The 26,938-nt window shown below is 43.0% G+C and overlaps 1 protein-coding gene across 12 annotated transcripts in view; it reads right to left on the bottom strand.

Annotated features, from left to right (window-relative positions):
• The window catches only part of LOC102305867 (SPRY domain-containing SOCS box protein 4), an 82,310-nt gene that overhangs the window by 25,485 nt on the left and 29,887 nt on the right, over positions 1-26,938 (bottom strand). For 9 of the 12 annotated variants that reach the window (XM_005920610.3, XM_005920614.3, XM_005920607.3 and 6 more), the window contains one exon: positions 13,368-14,326. In XM_005920610.3, the coding sequence (XP_005920672.1) occupies positions 13,368-14,100 (733 nt within the window). In that variant the 5' untranslated portion in view covers positions 14,101-14,326. Of the gene's footprint in view, positions 1-13,367; positions 14,327-21,732; positions 21,960-22,115; positions 23,947-26,938 lie in introns of those variants that run through there. The other 3 variants (XM_005920617.3, XM_005920616.2, XM_042219989.1) reach the window with 3 other exon arrangements.

Raw genomic sequence — 26,938 nt, 5'->3', positions numbered from 1 at the left:
GGTCAATGTGTTTCTTTGACGTCCAATATCAGTTCTTTGTGATTACAGCGACTGAATGTGGAGAAACAGACGAATTGTTGAGACTTTTTTTTTTTCGTAACTGACCTTAAGCTGCAGTGTGCTTGAGATAAAATCAGCCTGTATGTGACACATGAACTAAAAATGAGTTTGACACCCCCGGTCTCCACACATGTCCCACAGTCTGGTTGATAAATGGACTCATAAGAGGTTTCTAGAGGTTTCTGATACTACTCATCGTCCTTTGAAGTCGCTACCATCACTTAAAAGTTTCACAGAACTGCTAAAACTTTTGCAGCCACCAGGATAACAAAGAAACAAACAAAAAAAGCGAACTGAATCAAAGCTGCTAATTTTCTCGTATTCTTTTTCTATTGTTTCTTCAACATTATCACAAAGCACTCACCACAGTCGTTGAGATACACAGTTTTACATGATAACCTGGCCTAGAAACCTAGTAAGCTTGAGGCGCTAGTAAACCACATCTTTGGCCCTTTAACAAAAAACTATAGCTTGATGTTACAAAGTGCATAAGTTGCAGCTTTTTTGTCTTTCTCAGCAAGTCTACAAAAAAAGCCACAGCTTTTGTTGACCTTGATGCTGAAGTCCATTCTTGTTTCCTCACTGGTACAAAGGTGCTTTCAAGATGTGATTAGCTCAGTCTAGAAGAGACTGACAGACAGACAAAACCAGTGAGCTTATTTGACCCCAGCTGAAAATGATACTCTGCCAACTACAAAAAAGAAATTGTTACTAACCAACACGCACATAAGTCATAATTACGTAAATGCAAAAGTGTCCGACTGATCTGATTAATGCGGTTCTGTCTTTCCTCTCTTTGCTGAGGCACTGCTGTGTGCTAATGCAGCCTTGTATCCGTGCATGACGTGACAAACAAAACAAAGACACTAGCTGTGTTTTCTAGATAAAAGAGATGAGCTAGTAATGGAAGAGATGAGTACCAAGTGAATGCTGCATATAACTGCAGTTTATGTGAGGTCATACAGGCCTCTCACACACTGTTCAAGGATTTTTCTGGCATGTCTCCATTTACTCACTCACCTTCCCCCTAGCTTCAGGCTCATAAACAAGTCATACGCTAGTCAGCTTAACACCGCTGAGCTGAGACGACCCACGGTGCCGCTTCATGCTCTAAAACGATTCAGTGCAAGGTGACTTTTTCGGCTATTTTTTTGCTCTGATGCACTCCGCTGTGGATCTTTACTCCATTACATCCATCCATCACACACCCACTCACAAGATTAGAGTGCACTGACAAACTTTTGTCACTATCTGTTCTTCTTAGAAGTTGAGTCATAAACTGAACATAAAATATAAATTTACAGAACCGAGAATTACATCACACTGTGTTTTACACCGAGTAAGTTACCATTCGGTTAACACACCAGCGCCTGATGGTATACTGTTAGTCAAGAATCTGAAATACTAAGTAACTATTTCTACACAACACTAATTAAAGTAGGATTACACATCTCTGACAGCCTCAACTGAACATTTTGTTCCTCAAATGTAACTTCTGCAGTCAAAGCGTATGACGGAGGACAGGCAAGCAGTGTGGGCTTGGACCAGATCACAGCAGGATCGGCCAGCAGAGCTACAGTAACCGCCCGGGCACAGAGCCCAGCTGAGGGTGAGGGGACCACGGGGAAATGTGAATTAGATACACAGAGGAATTGATGGATAACTAAAGAAATAAGAGTAACAGATGAAACACGGGCTGTATTAGGAGAGAGTTACATAGAGGGCAGCAGAGGAAGAGAAAGAGTAGAGAGTGAAGAGTGAAAGCAGCGAGTGTAAAGAGATCTACTGGTTGTCAGAAAAAAAAAGAAAAAAAAGATGGGAAATAGACGTGAATTGAAGCTCCACAGCTATTTTTTTCAGAGGGGTGAGCATCTATGGTATTAAATATAGACTTTGTCCCAGTATAAAGATTTAAATGTTTTAAATCACATGAAAAGAAAACAGCAACAGAGATAGAGCTGAATAAACTGGTGTAATTCAATTTTAACATACAAGTAATATATGCAGGTAGAAAAACTTGAGACTATGGTACAATTCATCAGTGAAATATCGGCATGAACATGTTTCAAATACACTTTTCCCATATGGCTCTTCACTTAAAAGAAACATTTTCCGTGTCTGAATCATGTGGGAAAACAACTCCGTAGGTTTTTCTGTGTCCATCAATTTTTGCATGCTTGGCAGCAGATTTCAACAGCGTTCCCAAGCAAAGCACTTAAAACACGACAGGTCACACGGCCACAAATGCCGCACTTTCTATGGTGTTTCGCTGGAGTTACAGTAGAAAAAATATGTTTGGGCGGGCAGGCAAAAAGGTTATCACCCGAGATCTCTGATGCCACGAAATGAAAGAACACATCCGCTGTGGCGCTCGGCTGGAGGGCAGACAGGGCATCAGCAAAAACACTCTGAAAGAATTACCTTGTATTGACTCAATGCACAGTGAAATCAAGCCGAGCAAGTGCATCATTATATTACAGTCATTCAACTTTTATTAAAAAAACTGAACAAAACTAAAAAAAAAAAAAAAAACCAACTTAAAGAAGACATGATGTAAATTTTACGAGTGTGAAAGCATCTAATCAACCGGTGACCTGCGTTAGTCGAGAGCTGCTCGATGCTTCGTATCAACTGTGTATATTTGTTTTGTCGTGTATTTATTTTGAAAGAGAACAGTCATTTCTGCCACTGCGAAGTTTATACACGACAGGCATGCGCTGCTGGTCTCCAAGGTTACCATCGAGCACAACAGTTGTTGGATTTCATTGTGAAATCGACACTAATTGTAGACATTAGCAAATGGTAGTCTTGTGTGTACAATGTTTGAAAGCTCAGTGAGCTCAGAAAAAGCACAAAACAAATGAAGAATGCAGACCAGCTGCGCACTGAGTCATACACATGCTTTTAAATACGTGTGCTGATACACCTAACTGACGCAAGCAAAAGTACCGAAGTGCATTATTGCAGCTGGGTTTCTTTTGACTTACAACATCAGTGCTGCTCTAAGAGATGCTGGTGATTTAACACATTAACTCATAATGAGTGGAAAATAAAAACCTGGCACGAGCTTTAATGTTTTATCATCTTTATGAAAGCAAAACAGCAGCATGAGAGTTGTTAGAGTACTCGATGTAAGTAAGCATGTTATGGATCAGTCACACTACACGCTGCTGCCTGAGCGGCGACACATGTTGTTCAGGGGAATACTGCAATGGCTACCTGCACTTTATAGTGGTGCAAAAAAAAAATATACAAATAGTTGGCCTCTTTAAAGCAGGTCTTAGTTGATAAGCATAATATTTTGTGTAGCTGCAACATACACTTAGGGTCTCCCATAAGTCTCTAAATTAAGAGGCAAACACTATGGTTGGTTGGTTGAGTAAATACAATAAAAGTGCCGTTGTTTGGCTCGAACAGCTAATGATAACTGGTAGAAAAGTAAAGGTTAGGACAGCCTATTGACTAGCTAGAGCTAGGATAGTTGTGATGCTTATGAGTTTATGCAAGATAAGATAAGATGATTCACCTCTGAAAACGACAAATCGAATCACAATGGTAAATTAACAGTTTAGAGTTCAGTAATATGGCCTCATGTTACAGTCAGTTTTCTGCAGTAACTTGATTTCATACGTGTCCTGTATACACAAAACTAGCTTTATGAAATCGTGGAGAGGAATTGAGAAAACTAATTTCCCCAGCCTCAGTTTTGTGGCCGTTTAACCCCGGCATAACAAGGTTTCTAATGAGCTTGTTCCCTAACGAGCTTGTACATGAGAAAAACGAACTTCCAATGCGACCTGGGAGTATCTCAATTTAATGTAACAGTTAAAATAGGTGTGTAATTCTTTCCGAATCAGGTGGTGGGCAGGAGGGAAATCTGATTATGGACCTGCTGTTTTTATAAACAGTGTTAGGGAGACCAGATTGCCACGGTACATCTGTTTTCTGTAAGTGCTTATTTACGTTTCCATGAGTGACCTGGCTTTTTAAGTGGATGCACGCTGAATCCCTGACAGGGAAATTATGAAAACATGAGTAATGTCACAAGCTAGTCAAAGAAAAATGAGAGTGAGGCAACTTTAAGGACTGCACTCCACCCAAAACAGCTCCAGTGAAGCTGCTAGGTGGCAAACAAAAGAGGATTGCACATGTGTGAAGGTGGCAAACTGCAGGAGTGTGAATGAGGAAATTGCTTAAAGACCAAGTGAGAGCTGCCAACTTTCCATGATTAGAAACATTAAGAGGAGCTATTCCAAGGGCATAAAAATTAATCCATTACATCACGTCTCTGCTGTTTTAAAGGCCAGGATTCCTGAACACTAATGCAAACCCCTTGACCAAAGTCATGACATCGCTCTGACAAGATGTGCAAACAGGACACATCTGAAGTTTTGTCATCTAAACAGTGCGGCTTGCTTTTAACAGGAACAGGTGGACGTAGTCCATGGACAGACTTTAGCTCCTCTTCGTATGTCACAAGGGAAACCGCAGAGGAGAAACATCCAGATCAACAAGAGAGATGGCGGCGTTCGGACTATCAGTGCCTTCAGGTACCTTTAACTCGGCTAATAGCTTGGAGCGCAACAGCAGTTGTTCTGCAGTGCCGCAAAAAATAAGTCGAGGAAATGAACTGATAAACAGTTGAATAAGCTGAGGGAGTTTCATTCATCGGGGAGGAAAATGCCGAAAAGACACAGAGAGAGGGCCGAGAGACCTTTAAATAGAACTGAATCCCTGAGAGCGCACAAAAGGAATCCAGCCTGTCAGTAAATTGGTAATGTCAGGAGGCCAAATTGAAGTGTTGATTAGCGGCTGTGCCTACAGCTTCCTGAACAAAGAATGAAGGAGACGAAGATTGTGGAGGATTATCTTGCTCTCATTCATTACTGCTCTCCTTCGTTACAAAGCCGGGGAGTGATTGGATCGCCCTGTTAATAACATCGGACCTGTGGGCCTCACTGTGTGTGCGTTTGTGTGTGTTGGTGGCAGATTTAATAAATGAAAACAATGCTGTTCTGAGTCATCAGAGCCTGAACACTATCAAAATCATTCCTCTGGTTTATTTTATTTATTTATTTTCTATTAAAGTGGAAAGATTACACACGCACCCAAATAGTTTTGTGCATTTACCTACAAGTAAAGGCAACAGTCTAAGGTAATATTCTTCTTCTATGTCACCCAAACAAGGCTCCAGTGTCTGGGAAAAGCGTGGCTCACAGTCATAGTTTTGTCTGTGGCAGCGTTAAACATGGGATTTATGGGTTTGTAAAAGGCAACTGCTGAGCTTTCAAAACTAATTTTGGCTTCTAAGCTTCTCATGCTTGCATAAATTTGTCTGGTGGCTGGTGCTGCGCTGCATAAGAGGCTGCAAAGCAAAACTGATTCACCTAAAGCCCTTTCCCTGGCTTAAAAGACTTTTAAAAGTTAATTGACGAGGACTTGTGTCTTTCTACAGTTCTATCCCCTTTCCATTAAAGGATGGCATCTTACTGTATGTTGGCTCCATGTCCGAATGAGCGCCCGGGTCGCCTTCTTATAAGAACTCGAAAGGCCGTCATGTAGCTTCACCAAGTCTGAACATGTACAAAATAACAAAGCTGTCTCTCTGGGGTTGTTCGTGTGGGCCGTGCACACCGTGGCTCTCTCCATCATTGTTTCGGGTATGTCTGGATGAAGATGTAAGAACCATTAAGTTAAAAGTGACCCCCTGTGTGAATGACAAAATGCCATCACTTAATGAAGCCTGCAGCGTTCTGTATCCCATGCCGGGGAAAAAAAGCCTTACGAAACACACACAAAAGCTCAGGACGGGACAGACGGGGAAATGGATCAGTCCTGACAGAGAGGCAGGATAAATGGGGAGATAATCAGGTGTGAAATCACAGAGATTTCTTTCTGCAGTAATTCAGTCTGTCTCTCATCTTCTCTCAGCATGAGGGCCATTTCTGTTTTACACAAAAACCAACACAACTGATAGCAGAACTTTTAACACGCATACTGGTGGTACAGTGGGGAAATGTTAATGCGCCGGCTCCCTTGGCTATGTCACTATTCACAGATTCACAGGGAAGCATTCAGCATTTGAGACTTTTTTTCTCCTCGCTGTAGACTACTTCAGACTGTGTTTGCCATTAGTTAGCTATAGGAAAGCTATAATTGTGCTTTTAAAGTTGCAAAATGCCACCAATGTTGTGGACAAGGTGAAAAGTACACGTGTAACACTTCATCCTGTGTTGAATTTAAAATACCTCTTTGCCCGTTATTGACCTTTTTCTCCGGCACTAAGTTACACAAAATTAATGTCAAGCAGCTCTTACATTAGTAAGAGCAGGTGTGCACGGCTCTGGTCTTGGGGGTGTAGATCGATATGAGCCCATTAATGTGATGGAATCAATGAAAGAGAAAAGAAATAAACAGAAAGGAGGAAAAAAAGCAGCCGAAGAAAGAAAGTGGGAACAGAAAACAGTCAGGAGACACATACTCGCTGCAGACACGCAGCACAGTTCAGCAGACACGCAGTCATACGAGTCTGAAACCATCTAAAAAAAACAACAACTCGAGTTAATCTGGTTTTACAAGTAGGCAATTAATTTGCAGTGCAGCTGATCTGCTTAAATAGTCCACTTATTTTGAGAAGTTTAGAAGCTGAACCAGGTCATCGCTGTAACTGAAACACTGATGCTGGACTTGGGATTCTCAATTAAAGTTGTATAATCGACTCGGGCAAAGGCATCACTCGACAGCAGTTGAGCTGTTAGCCACGGTAAGGTCATTAGCTATTTTAAGTCGACAAGCTTAAGCCTGGAAAAGGTTACCCCAGTTTCTCTCTAAAGCTCTTTGAATGAAGCTGCATAAAAGCCAGCCAGTGATTATTGCTGTGAGATCATAGATTATTGCATTTTTAGGCCCAGGAACAGCTCTTGAGATAAGCTAAGTACACTGATAAACAGCTGTACACTGATTATTTTAACTAAATATTTTAAATATTCACACGGATTAAGATTAAAAATCTCAAATCTCGTTATATGCATTAGATTGTGTTTGAGTATGTCGAAAACACTGATTCATATTCCAGCACTTGTCCTTTTACTAATCAGACCGACGTTTGCCCTGGAGCTCTTCATTAGCACCCGGCTTCAGCGCTGCTCCATGATTCCCACATCATCTATCAGTTTATGTGACCAGAACCGACACCAGTGGCTCGACATGACTTTCAATTTGGCCCTCGTTCGCTCTGCACACCTCCCGTCTTCTTCATCTCTAATAGCGCTCCTTCCCTTCTTTGCCTTTTATCAGCCTGTCTCTGTCAGTCCTCATTCTAGCTGCCAATCTGTGATTATTCCCACATTTCAGAGCTGCCTCCATCGCACTTTCCATGCACTTTTTTTTAGCTATATTTATCTGTTCAGTTCTCTCTATTCTGTTCTCTTTTTCTCCTTCCTCACTCTTGTTGCTTTTTAGTGCCTCTTTTTTCTTAAAGCTTTGACACTAGAGAGCATAATAAAATCACCATCCTCACTTTTTAGGCTCTGTTTAGTTCATGTTCTCTGTTTGCCTTTTATCTCTCGCATGTCGCTGGTTTCCCCTCCGCTCCTCTCCAATTCTTTACTTTGTCTATCTCCGTTTTATTTTTTTATGTTTTCTATGCCTCTTTCTTCTCTTCTTCACTGCTCATCTCTGCTGTTAAATATTTGATTGTGAGCACACTGAGATGACACCACCGTTCCCCGCTGCAGCCGAGGGTGTTTAGATCTCAAAGCAGAGGATGGAAAAAGAAACACGAGGCACTTTCAAACCTCCATTTGAGCTTTTTCTGTGTCATTTAATCTTGTTTTGCAGTGTCAGAGCGACCAATCAGAGGTGTTCTTAATATTATATATCAAGAAAGGCAGAGTCCCAGAACATATCAGAGGCATTCGGCCACCGAGGACATTTAATTTAGGCAGAACAGTTGTTGACGTAGCTTCTTCTGAGACAATTTGCACAAGCTATTAAGCTACTGTGTAGGCACTACAAATTAGCCACGAAAAAAATTTGCACATTTAGCAGAGCAGGTGCAAAAACAAAGTGCTCTCTCAATTATGGATGATCAAAATATCTGGAAGAAATTCAAAATCAGTGTCGGGTTGTTTAAAGAAAAGCACAAAGTATAACTTTTCTTCTTCCCCCCCTCCCCACTTTGTGTGGGCTTCAAAGAAGCTGCTTATAGCTAAATGTGCAAAGGAGCAAACACTTCGGGGGAAACGAACGAACAAGACAGAGAAAAACAAACCAGTGATGCATGCAAATGTGACAGTAAAAAGCACAGGGAGACATATCAGGGAACCATAAAGAGCAGGATGCAAGCCTAAGGCTGGCAGCCAAGTTAAGCTAAATCACCAACCCAGTGACCCACATATCACAGCCAGCAGTTGGTGCGAAACTCCACGCACTAGCTCAGGAAGCTGAGTCACTGCTCCTAACATGAAAGCTAATGGTTCAGATACTGGCATCCCGTTCATCCATCCTGGAGTGAAATTGACATGCAAAAGCCAAATAATAAGGAAATTAACGAGCGCTAAAGTACCCAAATTAAAAATGCTGGGTTTAATTTTATATGCTGTGGTTTTATGACACCCACCTTTAAATTTCCCACATGCCACAATGCTCGACTTCACAGTGATCTTTGAAACTACTTCAATAGAAAGTAGTCACTTCCTTGAGGACGAGTTGCTTTTCTGTTTTCAAAAATAAACATTTCCGTCCTTTTACCAACACACAATTTTAAAAAACCCTCACCGTATTTTAGCGCCTGCAGAAATCTGAGACAAGAACGCCTCAAAACCGCAGCAGATCTAAGAAATCCAAATGTGCATGGCTTAATATCACAAAGGAGGGCAACGGAGTTTGTGCCGACTTTGTTTTGATCTGATAAACCAGCACTTGAACAAAAACTGCAATCATTACTATAAAAGCTCTGGAAAGGTTAAATACTTTCTACTAAAGAGTGAATTCCTGATCATTTATGAACCTGAAAAAACCAGACATCAATTAAAGCATTCCTACTGACAGACAGTGCGCTTTCTGGGGATCTTAGGGTGCCATGATCTTCATGTAAACAACCCAGACACAACTAAGACCGCTGTGTGAAGTTCTAGTGAGTAGGTGGCTGCAGCTGGTTTAGGTCTGACCTGGAGTGTGTAAGCTCATGTGATGCAGACTAAACAGTAGGAGAGAGGGAGGGAGGTCAGGGTGTCAGCTCTCAGCTGGCTTACAGGAAAAAGAAACCGGGTCACTTCACGTCGACAGATCTGCTGGAATGTGAATAATCCTGAATAAGCCGGCAGTTGTGATTTTGACTGTGAAGTATAAATTAATGGCAGAGAAAACCCTGTGGTAGTGCCTGTGTCTGTGAAGTGCTGCAAAAAGAAAAATTCAGCATTTAAATATTTTAAGATTCATTTTTCATCATTTTTAATGTGTTTTTTGTGGCCTTTTGTGGTTTGTATTGCAATACCAACAACACCAGCTTTTTCAGCTCAGAGAGCTGATCAGCTGTGCGCCTGTCACACATCCCTTACTGTGCAAACCCTTCTCTCTCGCTGCCTTTGTGCTCTGCTTCCACCCTTCTCCTGATAAAACTTCAGTATGCTCGCTGCGACTTGCAGATGTTATCCTGCTTTTACCAATTCTCTCAGCTGTAACCGTCTCTCTTGGGTTTTCTTCCATTCCGTCACTCTCTCTCCCACCTTATCTGCTTTTCCCCCCCCCCCAACCTTTTCAACTCTGTTTTCCCCTTTGCTTCCCTCCCAGCCCATGATGCAACAATGACTGGTCGGCTTAATTGTCTGTATGGATAAATCATATGACAGCTGTTGGACGGGGGAAACTATTCAGCCACGTGAGAAAACCACGCAGACATTGGCTTCACCGGCAGGAAAGAAATTCTGGACAAGTAACTGTAGTGAAAACCATCCCCTGAAATTGCATTTATAAGCTGATAACAGCAATATGTGCCCAGAAACTGCATTTAATTATTCAGAGAAAAAAAGGAATTATACTCTGGGTGGTTTGTAAATTAGCTGTTAAACTGCCAGATTTTGCAGCGGCATTCTGCATAATATGCGCTGGAGTACAAAGACAGGAGAGAAAATGGCACATATCAGGGCTAAAGGTCCCATTTTAGCTAATCAAAGTGCCACTAATTGGCACAATTATAGACACAGGACAAGAGAAAACTATGAGCGGAAGAAAAAGAACCAAGGGGAAGAAGGAGAGTCCTTTAAGGTTGCAAAGAAATTAGCTGCATATGTAGTTTATGCAACATAGCATCTATTAAGTTAAATATACTCTAACTGGCAAACAGATCAGTTCACATGTTTATGGAGGAAGCCTCTGAAGGAAGAGGGCTCACATGTGCAGGACAATGCAGACTTAAGTTCATATCCATTTCTGGTCACTTTGTGCAACCTTACAAAAACTGCCATGAGCCTGAAGTGCTGCTGGCTTCATCGCTCTCCGGTGTGTCACTGCAGGAATGGGAGTAATGATCTCAGGTGGAGCAAAATGACGATCACAGAGCAACAGGGGCCCGAGCCGGAGTGATGAGAAAGCAAACAGGGTGATGTGAAGACGGCGCACCAACAAATCTCTTTTTAATACCCGGCAATCGCGTTGTTTCTTCCTCCAACAATAATTTACAAACAACCCAACGGTGGCTTCTCATAGGTCGGCTCATTAGATACAGTCACTACCGAGCGATTACCGTGAAAAAAGAAAACAAAAAGGTGAAACAACGTCTGTTCTTCAGCTGACCACACAATCATGGTTTGCTGTGCACACAGACACTCCTTTACTCACAGGCAGACAGCAATTATGACTTCATTCTCTCTACTCGAGTCATCTGCAGGGCAGACGAGCCGATTCAATCCAAAACTGATACTGAAAGAAGCTGCCGCACAGACTGTAATCACAGCCTGCCCTGCGTCAAAGAGACCCTGCTTTAGGCTATTTACTTCACCTTTTCACTAAACCCTTGAAATATCACTCACTGCTGTCTTTGTTTGGAATTCAGAGCGACGCCTGGAGCGCTAATAACCCAAAACGACGTCTCAGCAACAAATGAATGGAATCAGAAACCGAATGAATTGTTACGGATTTGGTAGTCCGAGCGGACTTCCCCTACCTTAGGCCTCTCTCAAACACGCTTTTGTTTCCGTGTGTTTGCGCACACATTCACATGAGATTTCATTTACTTTGTTTGGGAAATTCTGAATGCATGGCTGTATAATAAAGACCGTATTCTAATAAAAGCTGTGACTGGTTACAGTTAGTTAGATATTTCTTGCTCACTACAACCAGTGTCTTCCCAAGATCCCCTGATTTTTGAGTCTTCTTCATTCTGTTTTGTACTCTGACCAAAAATATGTATTTTCTTAATTTCATGCCGTGTCAGTGTCTATCTCTCATACACACAGCTCAGCCGGCTTGCGACGATGGGCCTCTACCCTCCTCCCTGCATTAAGCTTTACACACAGCCAAACCTCATTTCACAGCATGAAGGCTGTAAGATTGTAGAAGCGAGTGCTTTAAAACGGACTCAATATTCTACATAAATGAAAAATGACTGAGGTACAGTGCTTTTAAGCAGTCAAACAATGTTTAATAGTGACAGGTTGGAGATTAAAAGATTTAAATGCACACATATAACAGGAGTTAAACTGAAGGATAGAAAATAAATACAGTTCAGGCAAGAGGGTTTTTTTCTGATTCATATTCCAGTTGGCCAGCTGCAATTTTAAGGCAAAAAACCCCCCAATTTAAAGCTGGAATTACGCCTGTTATCTTTTTTAGAGAAGAAAATGGGCTCTTGGTGTCATGGCGTCCCTGGAGAGCAGAGAAGTTTTGAGAGAAAAAAAAATTCAAACAGAAATTTGAGATGATTGGGCAAAGAGAAATGAGATGTAACAAACTACAGAGAGCGACGGGTTTTCCTTTGAGCCTTGAGATTGCTGTTGGGGTTACACACAAAAGCACACCCTGTTGTGAAATCAAATAAGACCCACAGGGCTCAGCGAACTAAAAGGGAGGGAGATTAAAAGTCTGTTGTCACAACACACCCTTTCCCTTCCTGGCAGGTGTGTGTTCATACGTGTAAGTGTCCGTGATGTGAGTCTAAGTGAGCTTTTAACGAGACGTTCAAAGCGTTACTGTTTAGACTGTGACGGGGGGGCCTGTCTCTTCTCTTTTGGCGCGCACATGCAGACAGTGGGAGAGAGTTCAGAGATCAAAGAAAACAATCACAAGCAATCTGTTTACCCAATCAAAACCAAAAAACCTGCAAAAGAGTATTTTAAACTACTCTTTTACTTCATGTGTGCACCACATGTCTGCTCTGCCACAGCAATTTGAAACACCGTTAGCTCATGATACACTTCTACAGCCGGAAAAAAGCCAAATCACTGAAAAATATAACAAAATCAACCCAACGCATCCATCACTAACATCTGACTGCTTTGTTAAAAAACACCTTCTCTGTCTTTCTGAAATAACTCAAGACTCCTCTCCGGCTTCAAGCATCGCTAACGAAAGCACTTCAATTTAAAAAGAAGAAGAAAAAAAACACTAGAAATTGCACACTCAAACCGCTGAGACACTAATGCTTTCAGTACTGAGTACTGAATAATGAATGTTGCAGAACACGTGGACTCCTTCCAGTGGTACTCAAACTAATTTTCACCCTGTTTGCTGCCAAAGAAAGTGTGTCAGATTTGCAATCTCAGAAGAGTGACACAACAAACTGAAATTCTTACAACACCATGAAGGTATTACGACACCGCCACATTAGTTTAGTTCAGTGGTTTCCTTTTTTTTCCTTTTCCTTTTTTTTATATCAGGCATTCTTTGTAGGTAGGACATCTAAGGCAGCGGTCCCCAATCCCTGGGCCTCGGACCGGTACCGGTCCGTGAGTCGTTTGATACCGGGCCGCGAGAGTTGAGGCTCAGGTGTGAAATGTATGGTTTTCAGCGTTATTTTGTTATCGTTTTGATCGTTAACTCAGTTTTCCTGGGTCTTTTCATGTGTGTTATGAATAAATCTTCTTTTTTCAGTACCGGTACTGGTTTTATTTTGTTGCATTTATCCGCGACACCTTAAAGGCCGGTCCGTGAAAATATTGTCGGGCATAAACCGGTCCATGGCGCAAAAAAAGGTTGGGGACCGCTGATCTAAGGAATGTGAATATGAACTCTGAGTAGTCTCCACTACTACTATTACTGCTGGATTATGCTCATAATGTGTAAATAGTCACCAAAAAGCGGTTACTTACGATCCAGGCCGTTGATGTACTTCATGGATATCTCACAATGTCCCCACACGGCGCTGACGATGGGATACAGTTTCTTTCCTTTCAGTCCTCTAAATGCCACTCCTAGATACTGTCCATCCACCATAAAACTTAAGGTCCCTTCGTCCATGTCCAGTATCACTAGCAGAGAGTCCGGAAGGGTGAACGACTCCTCTGGCTCCAGGAAACAAGGGTAAGAGGGCAGTGAGCTGTGCGCCCTGTTCTTACTGTCGTGGTAGAGCCTATTACGTCCCAGATCCCAGCCCCAGGACTCGCAGTCTGACCCCACTAACGCTGTGTAGCCAACAGAATGTAAAGGAGCTTCGGAGGTTGCTACTCCGACCACAGCGTGGGTGCCTCGCTGCCGGACAGGCCAGTTGATCTTCCATACATGGAGTCCCCTCGTGTATCCGACCCGCCCCCGGATGCAGTCCGTGCTCTGAGCGACAGGGTGGCGATGAAAAGTTAACTTGTCGTCCTCTTTGATGAAGATGTTAAGCGACCGGTCATCGGCGTTCCACGCGTGACGGAGTTGAGTCTCCAGTCCAGCGCACGGCATGTCCAGTAGGAGATCCAGCCTGGGAGGTTTGAAGAAATCCGGGCCCCTTAGCTCAGGGTGCTGCCGACGATGAGTCAGGGGTCGGTAGGATGGGGAGCCACCGCTTTCCCCGCGACCATCTACTGATTTAATGCTGCCAGAGATCTTTTGGCCCATGGCTGCGGTGCAATGACTGACAGAAGGAAGAGGAAGGAAGAGGGGAAGGAGTCGCCGCTGCAGGTGGGTTCTTGCACGGAGCCTGACGTTACCTCATCAATGCAGTGAAGCTGAGGAGTGTGTTTCTAACTGGAGAGTGGTAAAGGGAGATGAAGGTGTATGAGAGACCTGTGTGATCTGGTTTCATGCCACAGATTTCTTCAGAAAGACAGAGCCGCTGTCACTCCTGTTGAGAGAAGCACAAGAAGAAAAACACGTAAATAAAAACAGAGATGGCAGATATCAAAAAAAGAAAGAAAATATAGAGGAGCTGAAAGAGAAGCACAGTGATGGCAACGGGTGTCAAAACTTATTGTTTCACAGATTTTGTGTGGCTTTGATTTCAGAGAAATACACAATGAACAGGACAATTACTGGCACAAATACCCATGTATTTCCTCTGACTCATCATGCATCCTACCAAGAAAGTCATGCGCCTGTGCCAGCACACGCATGTTACCGTGCAAACATTGCCCAGTTGTGCAACATAGCCCAGATCTGAACCTACCACACTCTCATTTTGTTAATGCAAATTTAATGGGTATTGCCTGAGTTTGCAAAAATATCAACAGCAGGCAAACGGAACGCACAAGGTAATAATTTATCTCCAATCCTCTGTGTGACGGAGTTGAAAACTTCAGCTAGTCTGCATGCCGAGGCGTTTGGTAAAATATGATGAAACATGGCTCTAGTTCTGTCTTTGACGCTCGTGTGTGTGACACATAAAACAAGAGCGAGCTGTAACCACAGTCAATACTTTCATCTTTAGGAAACAGTTTTCGTTTTCATTGGTAAAAATCAGTTTCCACTGTAGACGCTTTAAGTTTTAGTTTAGTTTTTACTTAGTTTCTTGTTATTTCACTTCCACTTTGGGAATCCAAATCATTAATTTCTCTCACTCTGGTCACCTCATTATAACATTCCTGTGATATTTCTATTTGATTTACGCACATCTAAATAAATTGGAACTTGGACATCTAAATAGACAAAATATTAACTTGTTTATTTTAGTAATTATTTTTTAAAGTTGTTGCAGTAAACCAATTGAAACCCTTATGCGAAGCTGCAACAAAGACACGATTTCTCATTGTCACACGCACACAGGCAAGTTCGGTGCACTTCAACCAACGTAATGATCTCTTCCTGGAACGACAGCTTCAGCTTCCTGTTCACAGGAAAACAGCCACACTTCATGCAAACAGGGAAGTGAATCACACAGCTCCCTGCATGTCTGCTGCTTGTATTTACCTCATCCTGAATAAGCCACAAAGTGACTGTCTGTGTGTGTGTGTGTTAAATTTACTGACACTTCTTCTGGTAAGAGTGTCTCACACTTCAATATGAGTGATTCACACCTTATTTACCTGTCAACACTGCACTGTGTTACAAAAAAAATGCGAAAGCACAAAAGGCAGCTACCGAAGATCTAACCTCGTTCTGCTATTGACAATACAAACTGCTATTTACAGTTTACATGAGAAGCTGCTCTGCTACTGTATCAAAATTTCTAAATAGGGTCTATTGTCTCATTTTTTTTTATTCAAACTAGTTACTTAAGCCTAAAAAAATAACATTGAGTTAAAAAAATATTGCAATAAAGTACATTTTCACAAAAGCTTCTCAAACTGTTTTTTTTTTTTTTGTACTGTAGATTAAGATTGGGGACTGAATGGCAAAATAAAGGTTAACAATAGCAAAAAAAGTAAGGTATAACTAAAAACAATGGTGAAAAACTCATAGTCTGTGGACAGGGCTTACCCTCAGCCATCACAGCTGAAATGCCTCACCCCAACCCTAATTCAAACCTTTTAACTCCACACAGGATCAGTTCAAATGTCGTCATTTTCCCCCAAAGTCCTCACACCCGAGCCCTAAAGCTGGTCCTTGCTGGTCCGTGCTGTGGAATAAAGATATTCCACAGCACGAATACAAGCGTCTCATTTTGACCACGTGCATTTTCCAGTTCTCTCTCTTGCTCTCTTTCTTTTTCCTCTCTCCGTGAAGGTCATGGCACCTACCAGCCACACCAGCCAATGTATGCCACTACTCAGTTCACTCCTCAGCATGAAACGACTCAGCACTCGGACACACACACACACAAACGGACACAGCACAGACAGCTGCCTCAGTGTGTGTCATCACTGCTGGCAGGTGGGTCAAGGGTGGACGCTGCATGGAAGATTTCAACAGTCATCGCCGCCAAACCTCAGCCAAGGAAAACATAAATTCGTACGCTCTCTCAGCGTCTTTATACATGTGTCTCAGCTGGTTCAGTCTGGCACGGCGCGTGGCATTACGGGGCCGTCATCAAGGAGGCACTTGACCTCTGACCTCCATATCGTCACGGTCACCGTTGCATAGTAACCTCGCAAGAAGCTGGTGGTGGGCTGGCATACTGCTGCGAGTAGCAGCAACATGCTTCCACCATCTGTTGTTTACTTTACCTCCCTCCATCTTCCTCTTCTCCTGCTACTGGCTCCTTTAAGACTGCACTCATCCCTTCATGCAGTCAGAGTTAAGCAGGTATGGAGTGGACAGCAGCTGACGTAGAGCTACGCACGTGCCAAATACACACACACGCAAAAGAAGGCAAGTTTCTTTCTAATAACTCCATGATTATTGTTTTCTTGGTCAATTAATCATTTGATCTATAATGTCACAAGATAGTACGTGTTTGTGCACCGCCACTATTGTGGTAGGAGATATCAATTTACTTTTACAAGTTTAAATTAGGGGTTTGATTAGCTTTAATATGGAAGGAATATGCAAAGGTAGGATAGGATAGGGATGATCAGAAGAGAGACTAGAAAGAAAAACGAAGAACAAAAAGCTAAAAAAAAAAAAGTCGATCGGCAAAGTCGTCTTTAAGATATGACACAAAGAAAAAACTATCGAAACCTGAAATTCCACTAACAGCGAGGTGAAAAGTTGGGAAAGAATGAGATAAGAAGGCAGGTAGAGGGCAGTGCAGCTGGTGTGGGCTGGCTTCATCTGGCTTCTCCTGCTGTACCACTAACAAGCTGCAGCCACCTGGAAGCTCGGGGAGGTGTGTGTGTCTGTAAGTATGTAACATTGTATTAGAGGCGTGCACTGTGTGTGCGAGTGCGTGTGAGTGTGTCGGCCTGTCTCACGGACTGCGTTTCATTTGAAACTGACCAGCAAGCTCTGACTGGGCAGACAGGCTTTGAAGTCACTCACACAGACACACGCATGCAGGGACAGCTCACACACAGGGAAAGGAAACTGCCGAGGAACCTCTCACTCATACTGCACCACCCTCTGAGAACAGACTAGAAACGTCTGTGGGCTTTTCCACAAAAATTACGCCAAGAACCCTGAGCGCTGTGTTTAAATATAAAACTGTGATTAACAGAAACCGAGTTGTCCCGAGTCTTCAGCACAGTCTTTAATGCGGCGGTGTTTACTGTGAGTGTGCACTTGCTTGGCAGTTAATCAAGGACTTTTAAAGAAATGACGCAGAAGTTTACAAAGGATAACGGCTAATAGCTTCCTGATTATCGGTTCATTCATGAATGTCTAGCCTGAGAGTCACAGCCACCTTTAGACAGCGACAGCAGAAGAAATCATATGTATTATCGTATTATTATATTCTTTGGAAATCTACTTACTCACCTGCCTTGCCACAAACACCACTTATATCTGTCTGTTTAATATAAGGAGTGTAATCAGCAGCTGGTTAGTTCAATAGTTTTTTTCTTGTCTTTTCTCTTTCTAACTATGCAGGCTGCTCGCTGTAATTTTCTATCAGGGGCGTTTTCAATCTTAATTTACTTCAACTGCAAGAAAGCAAATTAGCCTATTTGCCAAAATGCCAATTTAAGTCATTCTCATTCATTTAGAGCAAAAGGGTTATGACATGCAATAAAGCCAGACTCAACTTCAGTCAAACAGATTCATTCGTTTAAACACAATGAGCAGCGAGCTGAAAGTTCACGTGTCTGTTTCAGTTACTGAACAAGAAATTCAGCAGCTTCCTCCTGACATATTGAGGTGTCTGTTTTTCCCTCTGAAGGAATGTCAATGGGTTGGCTTCAAGAAAAAAAGAAAAACAGTTAAAATATCTATTAATTATTCTTTAGTGTCAAATTCACCACGCAGCGCCACAGAAGTCTATCAGGAAACAATGTAAAGCTTTGGAGCAGGCAAACAAACTTGTGTCTCGTGATTTTGTTCTGCTCAAACCTGCTTTGCCTTTTTGTTCGAGGCCCAAATGTGAACCTTGCCTGTCACTCCAAATTACCGCAACTTTGCATCATTCTCGTGACGTCTGAAAATGAATCACAAAATGGTCACTTCTTCCACTTTCCACTCCTGGGAGGACGTCTGGGCACCACAGCGTACAAAACCAGCACTCACACACAATCCCAAACACACATTTATAACATACAGCATCTCTTCATAGCAACAGCTGTACCCACTAGATTAAACAAACTACCATCCTCTCTACATTGCTGACATTCATTCCTACTGAGGGAATCCCTGGGTAGATGAAGATGCCAGAGCCAGACATAAACTGTACCGTCTGGCTCCTAACATGATGTCAAAATACAGACAGAGACAGTGGACTGGGATTTTAAACTCCTCCAGCTGATGACACCTCTGGACTTATTAGGCTTCAGCAGAAAGAGACGTTACCACTCTCTATCGCAGTCACCCTTTGTAGGTTTGACCCTCTCGCTGTCCTGTCTCTTCACACAGCTGTTTTCAACAGCTTTCCTGTATTTGCTACACTCTCCTTAAATTCTCTCTCAGCTCTCATTCCCGCTGCCTCACCCATTTGTCTCTGCTACCCTCTTTCTGCCTTCCAGTGCCACTAAATCCAGGGAGACTAGCAGAACTGACACCCTATCAGTTTGTAATGGCGTTTAGCGTGTGGCATTGCAATGCAAGCTCAGCAAGCAGAAAAAGCACAGGTTGCAAAACTCCGGACATAGCTGCATACTATTGCACATGCTCACTGTCACAAACACTCTCTCACAGATACAATGACACATGTACCGTGAAAGTTAATGGCTGCCTTTTTCCTTTTCCCACTTTTTTTTTTTTTTACTCCATCTCTGATGCATTGCTCTTGATGGATTCCCACTCACTCTCCTTCTTTGTTCCATCAGTGTGTTAACTCTTTACAGAGTTAACTTTACAGAGACGCTGTCTGGAACCACGTTCCCTAATGAATCATGTTCCATCTCCTACATCTTCCTGCTCGGTTCACATTAATGTGCTCTGCTCTTTCACCTTAATATTAAACAGAATCACGGGTGACTTAGGAACTGAAACTGATCTACTTTCCAGCATTATGAAACTCTAAGATGCAGAGGATGCTGTCTGCTTCTAAGCTGCTATGCTTCTTCCATGCCTGTCGCAACACCTTAGAAATCCATGGCGCCCTAAGGGAAGACCATTAGTGCTACAGTGATTGAGCACCCCTTTATGGACAGCTATGCAGAACCTATTCACCCCTCTCTCGCAGACATATGGACACACGTGTCCACACACAGACACGGCCTTGGCAATGCCATACATAAAGCTTTCTGGGGCAGCTGTGGCAGATTCACAACCCCAGCAGTAAAGAAACTGCATCAAAGTCTGTGTGAATTTGATGCACTGCTGCTGCCTCGGTCACTTAGCTGAGCCGCTTCCACTAGTGTGATGAAACGTGTCACACCCACACAAGTGAAAGCACAACCCAGGAATTTTTGAAAACATATATACTTATATACCTCGTATGATGTAATGATGTTGAAAACTCTGAATCACAGATAATCTGTTTATACAACTACAAAACACTGGGGAGTTTTTTGGAGCTAAAAGTTTATTAATTAGTCAATGATGCTGACGTACAGGAGTGATGTTACCTTTTTAGCCACACTAACTAAAAATTGGCTTCTGGGCTTTAAAAGTGACATCAGTGCTCAAGCGGCTGGCATGTGTATTCTTTTTACTGACCAGCAGGAGGCGACACTACTGACTGCAAACAAAGCTCAGCACTACAGAAGCATATGGGAAAATGACCTCCAGCTCCCACGATCTGTGAAGCCATTACACTCTTTGCTGGTGACCTGATGGCTAGGTTGAACTCCTAATGCACACCCCAATTAGTCAAAAAGGACAATAATGCAATGCACGCTTTAGGGTGGGGCTATCGTTGTGACCAGCTCAAGGCTTGAATTAATAATTGATGTCTGGAGGACGTCTAGTTGCATCTCTTAGATGCAGTTTATGGCTAACCATTTTTGCTAAGCAACATTTGGTAATGAGGATAAACCTCAAAATTCAGCTGATAACAATGGGACTGTCATGAAATAAAAACATTGGCTGAATTACATTTTTTGATCTAATGATGGCAACCAAAGCTTCATGGCATTTCACTCAGTTGTTTATGCCATCTGAGTTAGGCAAACGTGCTGGACCAACATCCTGACATTTCCATCTGATCAGCATCGTGTAACAACTTGTTATATTTGAGATTTAGACACCTGGACTGGCAAAACCAAAATAATGGAAACTGTATGTTTTAGGATTCAGACACAGCTCACATGCTGCTCTGCTCAGATATCTGATTGAGAAAAGCACACACACACACACACACACACACACACACACACACACACACACACACACACAGTGAGAGAGAATGAGAGGGACACAGCATGACACTGAGAACCCTCCCCACTTCTCTTAGTTTTTAAGAAGAGAAAGACAAAAAAGGAATTACAAAATCAACAAAAGGTATCAGAAAATGTTAAATAGCAGCGGCTGCAAAGGAGTAAAGCTGCATGGATCTGCATCTGAGTGAAATAAAGAGAGCTTAAGGGAGCAAAAAACAATGGAAGGGTTGGAGCAGAGAGAAAACAGCGGTCAGCAGCTGACAAAACAAAAGGATAAAGTCAGAAAGGAGAGCTGCTATCTCTCTATCCCAGAATGGACTACACAAATACGCCCTCCTGCCCCAATCCATAGACTAAACACAACAGTGACAGAAATGCTACTGCGGAGCGAGCACTCAGGTGCTCACAAATATATAGACAAACAATAGTGTTTAAAAATAGAAAGCAGGATCTATCTTATTGCATGTGAGCAGGGGGGAAATCCAGAGGTAGTTTATCTGAGAACTCGCAACTGTCTCTCTCCCAAACAAAAGCTGCCCCCCCCTCCCCACACACACACACACACGCGCGCGCAAGCAGACACACAAATACACATACACACACAGGGGTATCCCAGCTGACCAGCTGAGACCTCGAGACCATTAAGAGAATTAAAAGCGACAGAAGGTGAGCAAGAAGAGGGAGAGCCGGAGGGAGGAGAGGCTCAGTGTGAAGCAGCATCCAAAAGAGAAGGAAATGTTTCCAGCAAAAGCAGCAATGCGTATGCTCATCACAGTCTCTCGTAAACATGATGAAAAATGAATCATACTAACAGCGACTTTTAACCTACATCGTCTATCCCTGTATGAACTGTCACAAAGAGCACTTCATCGCTCTAAGGCTGCTGTTTCTTCCACAAGTACACACACTCCTGAAATAGCAACAATCTCCCTCAGCGGGATATTTGAGCAAAGACACACTTCACCTTGTAGACATCAGATCAGATCAAGCTGCTTACGGGGAATCTCCAGTGACTCTTCTCACAGCTCAGTGCGCGTAGCTGTTCAGCCTGAGTCCATGTTCAAATCCGAAAGGCAGGCGGAAAACAAGCTGAAACTCCTCCAGCCAGTCGCCGGCAGCCAGAAAACCCAAGAAGACAGGAGGAAGAAGAAGCAGCAGCCGGCAAGTCGGACAGACAGAAAGAGAGCGAGAGACTTCTTTCCTCAGAGCTTCCCACCTCTCTCTCTCTCTCCCTCTTGCCTCCTCCTCCTCCTCCCTCCCTTGTTCCCTCCCTCTTTTCTCTCCCTGGAGCTTATCTGTCCTGAGGCTATCACTTCTTTTCTTACCCCCCACCTTCCCCCAACTCACTTGTGCTCGAACTCCGACAAGCGTTTCCAAGGCAGCACCGTCACGATTTCCTCCGCCGCAACTCGCAGCTCCGCGCGGACTTTTAGCACCACTCCAGTTTCAGTTCCACTTCAGCCTTTCCGAGAGGAGAGCTGGGGGTGGGGTGGGGGAGCGGGAGAGAGGCCTGAAAGCCGATCCGTTGATCTAATCAAGCAAAGTTACCAACAGCAACCAGACCAGCAGGCAGCTGAGAGAAACACCCGGTACACCCCCACGACTCCCCACTTCTCACAAAGAGCTCACACAGAGCCAACCAACCACACCAACCCCCGCCCCGACTGCTGGAGCCACACACAGACACACATGTTCACGTACTCGTCCACCCCGACACGTGCACGAGCGGATCGTGTGCACATTTCAGGCGATAAGGTGAGAAAGGCAGGTCGTGTCCTACGTGCACTGGTACGTGGAAAGCTACAGTTAAACACACGAGGACGACATTCTTGCAAAAGATATTAAGCAAAAGATCTTAAAAAAAGGTTAAAAGAATAAATAATTGTTTTCACAGTATTTGATTACTGTAGCTGAGTACCAAGTGTTCCTTTTTGTCCACTTTCCATGTGTGCAATTAGCACATCAGATTCAGTGCTGTCTGGGTGATGACCCCCGCTCTCTTTTGTTCTGCTCTATTACACTCTGTGCCGGCTGCTCTTTCCTGTTGTCACCTCCTTTATCTGCCCACAACTGCAAATTACAGCATAACTACTGCATAACTCTGAGGTGATGTGATGACTATGTTCATTTATCAGCCTTTTCCTGCAGCTACATCAGTCAATTAAGAAATCAGGAAAGTAAATAAAGTACTACAGACAAAACAAGCACATTCCGGAAAGCTCTCGCACAAGCTCCTCACACTCTGTCCTCGGATCTTTCTCTCATCACCGTGTGGCATTTAGAAAACACGGCACACACGTGTTTGCTGACTCACACGCGCAGACACATTAACACATATATAGTCGTGTAGATGTGCAATCCTGCAGGACCGGGGCCCTGCCAGCTCACTTCCTGTATGAGCTTACTTTCCCCAGGACTGGTGTGACCACCGGGGAACTAAAACCCGCACGACAACACATCTCCCACTGTATCATTACATCACATGTCAGCTCAGGCATTCAAGCGCAATTTGCAATAACAGAGAGTTGTGTGAGAGTAAATCTTGGTTTGTATGACTTTTGCTTTCAAACAGCTACAACTAACGGTGAGGTCGCGTTTAATGAGGAGTTCATGTACAACACCACCACCCCGCAACAAAAACACAAACGAGACTTCAAGGGACAGTTCAGAGTTTTGGGGACTATATTTATTGCTTTGCTGAATTTAACCATTTAAAGCATTCACTGCATCCCTGGATTTTACTAGACATTACCTGATATCTAACAACAAAGACTTGTATGATGTTAGAATGCACCAATTTGTTCCAAGGTGAGAATAATGCAGGTAGCAGTTCAATACCAGTGAACGAAATATGTTCTACCCAGACACCTCCTCTCGCCCAGGGCAGGGCGTGGAAATACTCCAGTAGTGAGAACACGTCTGAAGTGGATTGCCCTCTTTCGTGTGTACATGTTAGAAATAGCAGTTTCAGAGAATGTGGGACAATGTCCAGATCTTATTATCCCTGAAGTGTCTATATTTCATGTGTGAAAATGGTTTTGGTGCTACTGCTGGATGGCTTATGAGAAGGATGGCTGTGGCTCAGGTGGAAGAGACGGTCGACTGGATTGGTCCCTGGCTACCCAAGTTGTCCCTGATGCAGTGTTCAGCGTGTGTGTGTGTGTGTGTGTGTGTGTGTGTGTGTGTGTGTGTGTGTGTGTGTGTGTTAGATAAAGAAAGATCAGATTAGATTACATGAATAGCTTTTGGATAGCTGCTATGTTTTGTTTTGTTTTTTTTATCTAAAACATTCTGTTATGGGATTGAATCAGGAATTCTAAAGTCTCTACAAGATGTTCCATCATTGTTAAGAGTCAAGGAAATGTCTGGCAATTATGCCCACTAAACCAGCAAGTTGCTGTTTTACACAGTTATAGCTTAAAAGAGATATATAATGGTAAACCACAGTCACACAGGCCTGGATAACGGGCAGAGGTTGTCAGGTGATCATGACAACCTCTGGTCACAATGGAACATGTGTAATCCTTAACTAGTTGGAGAGTGGTTCCTGGCTGTGAAAATGACTGCTTTTATTATATTGGAAACAAATTCCTAAGAGGGAAAAAATATTATAACTTTTATTTTGAAGGTGAACGTTCTCTTTTTCCTGTTTGTGCTGTCACTGTGTAACTTGCCTATGCTTAAAGTCTTTAAAATGTTAACATGAACATGGCTCAGAGTGCTGAGAACTACCCCCCACCCCACACACACACACACACACTTACGTCAGAGCCAGTTAACTGGCTTCATTCAGGCTGGAGGTGGAAAAGAGGAAATGTACAGATGTGTATAAACACACTGGGGGCTATGGATCACCTGAATGGGTCACAAACATTACCTTTGCCCTACACAGTGTTCATACATCTGCATGTACTCAAACCAGCGTCTTTACTTACTTGCCACTATTCTAAATACCATCCACCGAAGGTCAGTGGTTTTGAATGTAAGCACTCACTGTAGGCTTCAGGTCACTGTAGGGCAGGGCTGCCCAATCCCAGTCCTCGAGAGCTACTATCCTGCAGCTTTTAGATGCATCTCTACTCTAACACAGCTGAATCAAATGGTTTGATTACCTCTTCAGCATGCCATCATGTTTGGCAAAGGCCTGATAACAAGCCATTCATTTGATTCGGGTGTGTGGGAACAAGGATGCATCTAAAAGCTGCAGGACGGTAGCTCTCGAGGACCGGGATTGGGCACCCCTGCTGTAGGCTAACAAGGAAGGAGTGAGAAAGGAAAGTCAGAAATCTGGGAAAGAATCTGAGATTTCATTTCCACAGAAAGCTTTTTTGTTTTTTGATCAAAGTGTATCTGACTTTGGAATTTCCCCGTGTTTATTTTTAGACAAACTCACATGAAATAAAGTGGAACTCCTGGTTGTTTAATTTCTGCAATCCTTTGTATTCTGTCATCATAGTCTAGGATCAGCTGTAAACACAGTGCGTCAAATCACAAGGTGAAGGTATATTTTCTTGTTTATTTAATTTATGTACTTCTAATTTGCATTTAAAATACAAACCCCCAAACTCAGCCCCCTAATTCTTGTGGCTAAGAGGCTTTTCCGGGTTTTAGTTTTGGGAGGCTTTGCTTCAAACCAGTGATCACACAAATTGATTGCATTTGTCCAGCATGACAGCAATAACACACTGTATGCAAAATCCAAGAACGAGCGATAAAGTAACACTAGGTGTTAAACACAAAATCTTTCTTTTATTATACTATATAGAGATTTCATTGTTTAAGTAATTGTGTCTAAACCAAGGAAACGAATTGCCCTGAGTTTGATCACTTTAATGTTTATCCTGCTACAAAGAGAAATGTGCAGGGTAGGAAGATTTCTGTTAACTGCTTTCTATATTTTCTGCATCTCAGGGCTCATATCCATCAACGCCACTGAGAAAATTGTCAGTACGCTTCACTAAAACAAATTCTTGCATGTTTTTCCATTAATACACCACAAGACTGACTTCTGTCATCCTAAATAAGAAACCAAAGAAACTGTTTGACATTACAGCTTCAAGCTGAGGACTGCGGTACATCCCCCATCCCCTAACGGACCCTTTCGTAAATTGCCCCTGATTTTCTGCCTCAAGGCACATCCACTCTAAAGGGACCCCATGGGGTCTGAGGACACATGTGTGTGTGGGTGGGTGTGCGTATGCGCTAATCTGCAGGACAATAAGGGCACTGTCCTTACCCCACACAATTAGGGCTAGGGGCTTCACAGCTGAGCATCTTATTGACAATAGGAACTGGAAGTGTGTGTGCCCGTGCATTTGTGTGTGTGTCCTACCAACACGCGTGTCAAACACAAAGCCATCCAACTGTCCACATCACCCAGGGGGGAGTGATCACCAGAGAGGGGGAGACGGATGGATGGAAGGGGAGAACAAAAGTGGGAGAAATGAGAGAAAAAGGGTTTGAAATGTGCCGCTTCAGGGTGAAGGGTGAGGACAGTCAAAGGGACAGGGTAATATATATATACACATGTATATTTGATATAACCAGTAGAATTACTATGTACTGATGGAAAAGCTACAGGAGTAAGGTAATAAAAGTGCGCTGATGGAGGACAGATGAGAGTCAGCTGTTTTATATGGATCCAAATCACAAAGAGGATGTAGTCCCACATATAATCCTTCATAAAACCACAATATGTTATTTTTATTTGGGGTTTTGTGGGAATTAAACAAAACACAGATCATCTGAATTAGTGAGATTTAGAGGTAGGTGGATGCTGTCTGTCTTCTGTCACCAGTCTCTCTATTAATCTCAATTTGCTGGGTGCGGCCTATAGCTTTATATTTTACAGACAGACGAGAGATTGACATCAGTTTTCCCATATAACTCCTAAAGTAATACACTGAGGTTGTTTTGATTTCTCCTGGAGGTTCTTGGTACCAGTTCACACAACCTGCCATCAATATTGAGTAGTTTCCACCATCCTTTAACTAACCTCGCATCCTTGAACCTAAGGTGCAATTACCCGCAAAATGTCCTCATGTCTGAGGGATGTCCACGTCTTTAAATCTTGAAAGAATACGTCCTTGAAGGTGGACATTTATCGTCCCTAGTGTAAGAAGAGTTCACCAACACTTAGCTGTCATACTGCGTGAAATCAAATCAAATCA

This window comes from Haplochromis burtoni, unplaced genomic scaffold, assembly GCF_018398535.1.
Source record: "Haplochromis burtoni strain Fernald_Lab_line unplaced genomic scaffold, NCSU_Asbu1 Contig_41, whole genome shotgun sequence".
NCBI lineage: Eukaryota > Metazoa > Chordata > Actinopteri > Cichliformes > Cichlidae > Haplochromis > Haplochromis burtoni.
This window is presented reverse-complemented; position numbering and strand designations above follow the sequence as displayed.